Source organism: Monomorium pharaonis, chromosome 10 (assembly GCF_013373865.1).
Source record: "Monomorium pharaonis isolate MP-MQ-018 chromosome 10, ASM1337386v2, whole genome shotgun sequence".
NCBI lineage: Eukaryota > Metazoa > Arthropoda > Insecta > Hymenoptera > Formicidae > Monomorium > Monomorium pharaonis.
In genome coordinates, this window is record NC_050476.1 from 19,685,147 (window position 1) to 19,696,260 (window position 11,114).

The 11,114-nt window shown below is 36.3% G+C and overlaps 1 protein-coding gene across 2 annotated transcripts in view; it reads right to left on the reverse strand.

Annotated features, from left to right (window-relative positions):
* LOC105834853 overlaps positions 1 to 2,491 on the reverse strand; it is a 208,685-nt gene extending 206,194 nt beyond the window's left edge. For both annotated transcript variants that reach the window (XR_001138929.3, XM_012677649.3), the window contains exon 1: positions 2,228 to 2,491. Coding sequence is in view for 1 of the 2 variants with exons in the window: in XM_012677649.3 (XP_012533103.1) it covers positions 2,228 to 2,349 (122 nt within the window). In the remaining variant the exon portion in view is untranslated. The remainder of the gene's footprint in view (positions 1 to 2,227) is intronic.
* Between the last annotated feature and the right edge of the window lie 8,623 nt (positions 2,492 to 11,114).

Consider the following 11,114-nt stretch of genomic DNA (forward strand, 5'->3'; position numbering starts at 1 on the left):
CTAATTACATATTACATAAGAACTTGTAGATTTGTCAACGTGCAACTTGATGCTTTCCCGATGCAAAAATAAACTTGCACCTAGATTAAACTGTACTTAGAATGCTCTCTAGTTAGTATTACAAAACAGATAATTGTCGACCTAAGTGGTTTGTCAAACGCGTATTTCTAAGCAAGATGGGACTTTTCATCGAATTAAAATTTCCTCGAATAACCGCGTTGCGTCTAGAAAAGCTAAATTAGCGTGAGACAGAAAGCACAAAGAAAGAGCATCGCAGATTCGATTTGATGCGGGAAAAATAGCCTGATACACGTGTTCCAGAACAAACAAACACGCGACCGTATACATCTTATTCCGGCCTCATCATTGTTAATACATAACCGTATCTTGTCTGACAAATCACAAATGATCGTTTGCGAGCTTCTGGCTTCCACCTAATTCGCCGCATATGTGCATAGGAAACAACATTTTGTGGCGACCCGTGCACCTGCAATTTCGTCGGTCCTCAGTCGCAATATTATGAATGTAACGACGATCTTTTGTTATGCGTATCTATTATTACGCCTAGAAAACCGCTGCTCAGAATACTATTTTCTTTCGCGATAAAATTATTAATTTAATTGCAACGCCAGATAGCATTTTTATTTGTATTTCAACTGAATCTTAAAAAATAAGAAATTGAATAAAAGTCAAGAAAAAAATCTTTAAAATATTAATGTGTCTATTAAATAAATATTAAATAAATCTATATACTACATGATAACTTCTGGCATATTAATCAAATAATTAGTCGAATCACAGTTACATTTTTGTTACTTTTTTGGTATAAATACTTCGAGTAAAAACGCCTAATAAAAAAAAATCTTTTCCCTTTCTTAATATTAATTCAACAAAATATGTATGTAATCTGTATCCGTAACATGCGGTAATATTTGGCCATCAAATAAATTAAAATATCGTAGAATATTCCATAATAAAAGATAAAGAGAACATATTTTTATAAAAATATAGTTTCATAAATATCTATGTAATAGATATATATGTCTAATTGATTAATAATGATAAATTTATGAAGTATATTCAAGGTACGTGCGAGGACATTAACTGAATGAATACTGAGGTTTGTGAATCAGTCATCGACATTAACTTTACGAGTAAACGTACAACTTTATGTGCAAACACGCGGCCGAAGCACGAGCTTCGAACGCGTGAATTATATATGCGTTTCAAACTGCAATACTTAGGAATCTTTCAGAGTTCATTTTATAGTCCGTTTTTTACGTAATTTCAATAACTCCTCGAGCATCCGGAAAACACAATTAAACCATAAAAATATGAAATTACATTGGGAACCAAACTAAAAAAAGTTTGCCAATAATAATCAAGCCAGTTACTAAACTTCGAAAAAGCTTTTGTAAATTATAATTTTAATTAAACTAACATAACCAAAATACTAAGTTACTGTTTAGTAACTGATAAATTATTAATAATTATTAAATATTACTAATAAATGTTTTCTTAATAAAGTATATAATTAAACCTATTTCGCCAAAGATTATTATTACTAAATTCTTTTTCAGTGCTTTGAGACTTTTGCAAAAAACGACTTTGATTTTATGTTTTGTGTTTAAATTACGCTTTTTGTTCATGATAATTTACATGCATTGTAATATCATTCTAACATTGCGTTTCTAAATTTATATGCAAATAGCTTACCTGCCTTTAATTACGTTAACTCGTATTTATTTTTCTACTCGGCTAATAATCATTCTTACTATGCTTAATTGCGTTAAAATGAATATGCAACATTATCAACACGCCTACTCACTTCTCTTTAATTAAACTTTTATTGTTCTCTATGATAGATACATGTGAGCAAAACTTGACGCTGTAATGCTCATTTATTTTCAAAAGTTTTTTAAAACATAAATCTCTTTTAATTCCTATGTTTTATATTTGTAAGTCCAATTATCTATTTCAATATTTAAAGCCTTTTTCAAGTACATTAACCTAATATTCCCGCATTTTTAATCTTAAACAGATCACTAAACTTAATCTCAAATGCTTTAAAACGAGAATGACTTGTATCATTTCGCGACTCAAAGATAAAAAGAGTCGAGCGACACGCATGCAGCAGCAATTCGTTTTCCGCTTCCGAGTCACAAAATAACGTCGGTCGTTCTCGTTCCGCACGTCTGTCGTATCGATTTAACGGACTCGCACCGACCTCTTTCCGTTCCGACGCCGTCTCTTGGTGGCGTAGACGGTCCCCAGCTGGCTCATGGCGACGGGGTTGTTGGGGCCCGACGCCGACGTCGGGGTCGGCACCGGCGCCGAGGTGGGCGTCATGGCGGGATCAACGACGTGGGGCTGAGGGTGAGTGGCGGTCAGGGTAAGTTGTGATCCCGGGGGATAGCATGCCGCCGTCACGTAATCCGTCGGCGCGAGGGACGCGGTCGGCGGTCCACAGATCCCGGCGATCCCCGGTGCACCACCGCCCCCGCTGCCGCTTCCGCCGCCGCCGCCGCCACCGCCGACGCCGCCGCCGCCGCCAGCACCGACACCGACACCGACACCCCCGACCACCCCCAGCCCCGCCGAGGCGGCTCTGTCCAGCGCGTACACTGTGCAGACCGTGACGCCCCTTGCCTCTAGCGACGACGCTACGTCATCCTCTGTCACCGTCGGTGCCACTGCCACCAGCTGCTGGCGTCGGGGCACTTGCTCCTGATGACACCACCGTACGCGCGCGGCCGATTCCGACGCGGCAGCTGCCGACAGCTGTTGCCGCAAATTCGCCCTGTCGAGCGAGCTCGAGCGATTCGAGTGTCCCCTGTGGACGCGGGATCCTTCTGATGAATCAAAATCGGACTCTCTTAACTGACATTTAACAATCTCGACAAACTGTCATTGGATAATAAACGGAACTACACAGTCTAATGATGACTCTCAGAGAGTTCACATCGGACGACTCATTCTTCTCCAAATTTCACAAAATACAATGAATATGTGGCGCCATTAGAGAATCCTCAGACTTGGCCAACGACTGGTCAGTATCGTTCTCAACATCGGTGTGAAATTGCCGATATCCTGTACAAGTTTGAGCAAGATCATCTTTCCACGTCATTCTCTACGGTAACAAGTTCACTGTCACTGAGAAATCACGGCGCGACGTCAACCAGATTGCTAATCATTCACTTTCCCAGCCCGATAGAATCGGAGTCAACAATTGGATTACGATACATAACACACTATGGGGAACGTTCGGAAACGTTTAAGAATCAGCGACAACCACGACACTTGGACAGTGCCGTACAATTACCACTTTCAGCCCAGGATGGAAACGAGGGACTCGTCCCATCCTCGGCACTAATATTGCGGTCCAAGCGCGTTATCTAATCCACACTGCAGATGCACGTCAATATCACTTTCACTATCCTGACGAGCGCCAGGATCCTGTCGATACCCGGTACCACTCGATATTACTATCATCCGGTTGCGTGACGGTCGTGTAACGCGATATCTCGGTATATCTGGCCAGAACACTTGAAACATCCAGTTGGTCGACCGATGCGAAACGCTTATCACCAAACTTTCCGATCCGGTCGTGTCACGTGTGCGCGGAAACTGACCCGCACGTCCCTCTCTCGTCACACAATCGTCCTGTCGTTTCCCTCCCTTCCTCCCTCGACCGGTATCACAGTCCCTCCCTTCCTATCTGTCACGAACGGGAAAGGGAAAGGCTCCTCTTTCCCCTACCAGGCTCTTCCTTCACCACCCTCGTGATCCGTCGGAGCGAGTCGATTGATGCGATTCACCGAATAGGGGATCCCGGATTTAAACGCGAATCGTCGAAGGTCCGTCAGTCTAGGATTTGTCTGCACTCGACAAGTGCACTGAAGAATCGGAAACCAGTAGCGAACGCGAAGTTTAATTGATAGGATTGGTGGCGGAACCCTCGTGCTGGGGCAGGTTCGCGGTAGCGGAGTGAGCGCGTACGATGCGGTGCTCGCTTCGTAGAAGCGTATCGTATACTGGCGGGCCTGCCGGGCGTAGCATAAGTCAGGAGAGCGTGGCATAGATCGGAGAGTGGAGGCGCAGGCCAGTGGTGGTGGGCCCAGAGCAGAGGAGTAACCCTCCATGGGTCGACCGGGAGACCGGCCGCTGGTTTCTATCCACCGTGACGCAGGGTCACCACTCTGACCCCCACCCGCAACGCTCGCCACGCCTACGAGCGAGCCGAAGAGACCAATCGTGGTGCCAGCATGGCGCTACCGGCCTAACCACCGCGGAACCACCGATGGAACGATACCATCGCGCGCGCCTCGAGATTCCACCTACTCCCGGCGTGCTTTTCCTTCTTCCTCCGCGTCCACGTCCACCTCCTTACGCCGAGTCCGCGAAACCTACGTACGTACGTAGCGCCTGCTCTCGGTAAAGCACTGATAGAAACGCGCGAGATATTTGACTGCGTTCTCGGACGGAAGTCCGGGAGAACGGTTGACATTTTTCTAAATCAAGTAAAATACTGTAGTTTATTCCACAAGGAAAAATACTGTTGAAATACCCTTAAATGAGAAAAATTGAGATAGCTTCTCATAAAATGCAATCATCTTGCAGTGGTATCATTGAATTATTTTAATACAGAGCACACAAATAAATCGATCTGTTCGAATCTCAAATGCAAGACTATAAGAAACTGATATTAATATTTATAATATTTTATAAAACAAACTAAATATTAATTGCAAGTTTGATATATTTGGATCAATTAATATAATAATTAAAATCAATATTTATTAATCGCGTAAATGAAAACAGTTACGAGATTACAATTAACATAGACACATTTACACGTCATAATTTAACTTCCTTTTATTTTTATATAATTTAATAAACATAAGTCATATGTACTCCAAAATTGACTCCTATGCCGAGTTAAAGAGAACACATATCTTGCAATCGGGATTCGATCTATTTAAACCCGCACACCTACAGACGCAACAACACGCTTCGTCTATAAACAGCCGCAACGTGACATCGATCACACATCGTTTGGTAATCCAATTGCAGGCCATAAAATACAAACGTAAATTGCCGGCAACGGCGCACGATAAACCAGACCGGAACAATAATAATGTTTTCGCGATCGTTGACGATTTCCGTGCCACGCATCATCATCCTGACGGGTGACGCCGTGCACACGCGCTCGTCCGGCGACACGTTTCACCTCTTATCTGAAAAGCCTGGCTCTTCGTGAACGCTATCTGATCGCGAGACAAAGCGATATCACCCTCTGGTGTAGAAGCGACAGCGGTTAAAGCGAATCGCCGATATCGACTGTACGGCAGGTATTACGATCGGAAAATCAACATCGCGAGGGTCGCGACAAAGGCGATTTCTCATGCACCTCGGCATACATATCGTAAACTGATATCGGCAAAAGCCGGATATATGCCGAAAAACGAGTTCGTCGGTGATCGAAACGCTTGGACGACACGCAACACATCGCTCGATTGTTGGTGATACTTCCATGTTATCGGCGACAATACGTCGAACACGAATAGCTTCCGTACGTTATTATTGCGGTGTAGATTTCTATTTTTCGAAGACCCACGAGATATAGAGAAATATTGACGAATCACTGGATGAGATTCAGTTTATCTTTCTGAGAAATGACGTGTAGCGTATAGTATTCGACCCGAAGGCGAAACAATTCCACTTCTTCCGTTTAGTTTTCCTACGAAATTCATATTTTTTTATTTCCATGTCATTCCCGAGCCGCCGGATGACGCGAGTTAAGACGACACGAGCCGTCGCTTGCATCGCATTCCGTTGCGGGATTGCTTTTATTGTATAATTACAATCGTGTAAATTATTCTTGCTAAAATTAAAAGGGAAATTATTTTTGGCAGAAGAACGACAAATAATGTAATTAACTATTTATATTATCTAATCTAAAACCTTAAAATATTTCCGTTTCAGATAAAATTTTAAATACCGTTGATTATAATGTTATATAACATTGTGTAATAACACATTTTGTAATTTAATGATAGAATATAATATAGTTAATAATGTATATTAATATTATTCCAATGCGTATAACAACTTCTAATATGAGCCAGCGCAATTTTATTACTCTTCTCGAATAATTAAAAATGTTTATATTCAAAAATTAGACCTAAATTGGAACAAAAAATTTATTATCAGCTTAGTTAATTTTACGATATATGTAGTATATCTTTACTGTTATCATCGTAATGTTCATAATGTTCGTTTCTGTCTTTAACAAACCAAAATTTTGAGTTTCGTGCTTGTGAGTTTCCTTTTATTGCATCGTTTATATATTTATATTAAATAAATAAAATTCATGTTTTATATATATAACATGAAATTCTTAATTTTATTTATTTAATATAAAAAAATATATATATGTGTGTTTAATGCCGAATATGCAGTGAGAATATCCTTTTCTATCTCTTACAATTACAATGGTAGGCTCCCTTTTCACACCACTTGCCTATTACCGAATAATAAATACCTCATACTCTGTCCTATTTTAATAATGTATTACGCACTTTTTTACAAAAACTCTCATTCACGTTAAGAACTCATTTCACGCATGTGGCACCAGAACGCTGTGCGGACGCTACCTCGGAGCTTCTTACACGCAAGACAACCCGCGGTGTGTACCAAGCTTTCTCTCTCTCTTCTATATCCACAGCTGACTCGTCCTCGCCCTCCGCTGCCCTGCCTTCTCGTTCAGTCCACCCGTACGTTCTATATCGTGTCCTGTCTCCTCTCTTTCGTCTGAGTCACGCGAATTCGGGCGACGTAGCTCGTTTACTTCTTTACCGGAATCGAGATCTGACAACTTTTGCTTTCTCCGGTCTCCCGGCGCACGTATGCACATCGATGCCCCTTAATTATGAAACTTAACACTGCGTAACCGACGCGTCACTTTTTAATATGGATGCGTGCGACCCATGCTTTGAATAATAAACGCGTCGCGTTTCTTTTCGGTGAACAAGTTTACGGACAGTTTTACGAGTAAAGAACTGAGAATCGCGGATAGAGCAATGTGGATAGAAACGCGTTGTGGACGGGAAACGCGATTAAAAATTATAGGACATTTCTATTGCAAACGCTGTTACTATTGTTTCTCTCTGTATATCAAGAAATAAAAAGTTCAATTATCAATATATATATAAATTTCTTTTTATGTGTGTGCTTTACTGAAAACGCTAGTTAAGAAATCTTTTAATTTTCTTGCATCGCAAAAAAATAACCCTCTTATCTGAAATATAATTATTGTCTCCGTAATTATAGTAGACTTCTGTCTACATGACGTAGAAGCCTTTTTATGACTTTTCATCATTGATACATATATTACATATATTACTCTCTAAATTGCAATCCGTGTATTATTACAGATTTATAATAGTATAATTACAGCCGTGATAATTAGTTAGTATTCACTGTCTTTTAGTGTAATTTTCACTTCACAATTGGTGTATAATTAGTAAAAAATATTTATTTCACTGACTGACAAGTTATAAGTATATCACTGAAAATCAGTTTTTAATCACTGATTTAAGCAATTTTTTACTGATTGTAATTTAGAGAGTAGGTAATAAATTTTAATAGATTTGTCCTCCACTTTATAATATAGATTGTTAACGACTGTTTGCTAACAGCTGTATTTACAAGGAAATGCATCAAAACAAAAGAAAAAAAATATATATATATGATGCATATAATATTGCATTTACGCTTAAAAAATATTCTTATGATTGTATTGCGTTTTTCACGCTTTCTTACATACAATAAAATTATTTAATTTAAAGTTAATGATACTTTGATTACATTTGTATAAAAATTCAAAAAACATATATATATATATATAATATTATACTGTATTATTAAAATCAAATATTTTATTGTTTTTAAAATTTTGAGAACTCTATCATGAAATACATAAAAGTTTTCGTTCTACTTGTGATGAGACATAGAATTATTGATTTTTATAAAATATTAATTTTTATCACATTTGGAAATAAATATATTTATAACTTAAATAATAACATTTTAATTTACCTCATTCTTTTATAAACTAAATTTCTATATATCTACAAACAAACACACACATAAATTAATTCCTTTATTTATATGAAATAAAACTTTTCTCCATAGCAATGTAACAATAGCGACTCAATTAAGTTGTAATAAAACATTTAAAATACTATTTTATAATAATATCATTATGACACTTATTTTTAAAGCACCTTTTCCACAGAATTTTAAGTTTGTATAAAAAAAACGTTTATCTATAAATGAAATAAACATGTCATTTGTTTATCGTATCACTAAAAAAATATCTATATCTCGCACTTATGTGTGTGTGTTTTATGTGACGGAAGTGCGTATAGGTGAAATTGCTTTTAAAGAAACCAAACATATTTTGAAAAGCAGTTAAGAGAGTGCATTTTCCCAACAAGATTTCAAAAAGAAGAAAAACGGAGTGTGTGGAAGATTAAACATACGCAATAGTGTCATTGTTTCTTCCTATTCATTATACTTTATACGATTTTACATGGAAATATCTATGTTAATGTACAATGCTGTTATTAATCTGCTATTTTTAACTTATATTGTTTAGAAAGTTGTTAAATTGATTTCAAAATAATAAAGAATAGAAATTAAGCAATTCAATACTTTATTTTAAATAATTTTTAGTAAAAAAGCCAATAGAGAAAGAGAGAGAAAATAAGAGAAAGGGAGAAAGAAAGAGAGAGAGAAATCTAGCGTAAAAATTTGTATTCTTAATAAAAATATATAAAAAAGTAATATTTTAAACATATAACATCAATTTCTTATTTTAAATATTTTATACATAAAATGTATTAAAATATTAATTACATATAAGAGATAAATAATGTTAAAGTATTAAAACTATTTTTATAATTAATATTTCAAAGATTTAATGAGCAATCTCTAGAATAATAAATCAATAAATCATATTTTACTATTTTAATAATATAATTATTTTTAGTTGTAGCGTAATCATCAAAACTTTTCTGATTTCAAATTAAATAATTATATTGCAAAAACTCAACAACATAAGATGTGATACAATCATAAGAACTTTTCCAGTTTTTACTCGCAGTGGAAAAACTGTGAGAAGCTCGCTTGCATAATTTTTTCATTGTTATAAGAATTGTACATTGTTACAACAGCACACATAGAAATCTAACATACTTATATCTAATACTTATAATTCATAAATTTGCCCTTGCTGCGAAATATTAGATATCATCAGCAGATGTAGATAATAAAAATCAGATTTTATCCAGCATTATTATTATACTTATTATTACTTCGTCCAATCTTTTGTATTGTATTATGTAGATTACAAACTGAATCGTAATATCGATGGAATCTTATACCGATTTAATTCTAAAGACAAAAATTTATAACTTGACTCGATTTACTTAATATTTAAATAATTTATATATATTTTTATATTCTATTCTCAATATTATAATAAGAGCGTTCTGCTGATCATTTCGTTCAATATGTTGCATTATACATATATTTAATTATGCATTTTACTCTATATTTATGCATGATATTTATAACGAATGATCTTTGTAACTGCACGTTTGGATATTGAGTCCAGTATATAGATGTTCAATGTTCGATGTAAAAATCATTCTTTCGCGAAAATTACACGAGACAAGAGTCATTTGCATCGCATAAGTTGAACGCAATTAATACTTATGCAAGCTGCATGCATAGCAACTTTTGTAAAGTTGTTGCATATGCGCAAAAACTTTACAAAAAAAAAAGTTTGTTAGTGCAGCAAAATTCATAAAACATTTATAAAATTTACAAAAATCTTGAAAATTTGTTTAAATAAAGTTTATGGTTAGCACACTGGACACGTAATCAATACATATTTTAACTTTAAAAGAATTGTTAGTACTTTTAATACTCTACATAATAATTACTAGCCAACTTAATACTACCCAGTATTACATTTTTATAAGGGTGTACTTCACCATTTGTCAACATTATTTACGAGAATGAGATATATAATTCATACGTTAGCCCTTTATACTATTTTGTTAATTTTCATATGAGTGGCTTAATATTTTTCTTAAAAAAATTATGTTATATAATTCCTAAAAATAGTTGCGAAACATATGAAATCACTTTTGAATGTAATACGTTCGCCATCTATTGGTGAGATCTTCGACTATCCCTTCGGTATACGATGAGACAGAATATCTGCCGGTAGGCTTTCATTTTCTCCACAATCTGATAATTATTTTGATTTGTATGTTTGATACAAAATAAATGTTCTACAAAAACGTTAATACAAAAAAAAACCAATCAAAATTTCTATTATTTTTTATTTTTCTGACCATTTTCAATGCAATTTTTTTAAAATAAAGTTTTTAATAACAGAAAATAATGTTAATAACAAGTTTTAAGAACATAATGTTACCTTCTACGCAAATCATCATGAATTTTATCGTTTATTGCAAATATTTTATATTAAATTTTATTAAGTTTAAATTTAGTAAAAAATTTGCTGTTTTATAGTGCAATTTTTTCTGCATTCCGTTAATTTTGTTTATAAATATAGGTATATTAATATAAGCGTATTTCCTATTCTTCTAAAATTTAATTTTTTAATCGGCCAGAAACGATATGTAGCATTGGAATAAATATCAGTCTTCTAGGAATATCCGGGAATGTAGATATCGGGGATTCCTATCCCCGGCTCACCGTTAGCTTCCGCAATCGTAGCGACAGAGAAATCGCTTTTAAATTCCACGAAATCTAAAGAGAGCCGAGTGCCATGATTGCATGTAGTTACGTTTCCGTAGACATGGACGGGAATGAACGACTCCTGTACGGCGGCTTTCCGGGAAACTTTTTCCCCGCGTCACCGGCGAAGGCGATCACGTGCGATTTACGAAAAAAAAAAAAGGTGAAACAAAAAGAGCGGCCGAGAGGGGGAGGGATGGAGGGGGATCGCGATCGGGATGGTGGGGTGGTGGTCGTCTATCGCTATTTCGTGCCCCGGGGGTAATGGGCGCGCT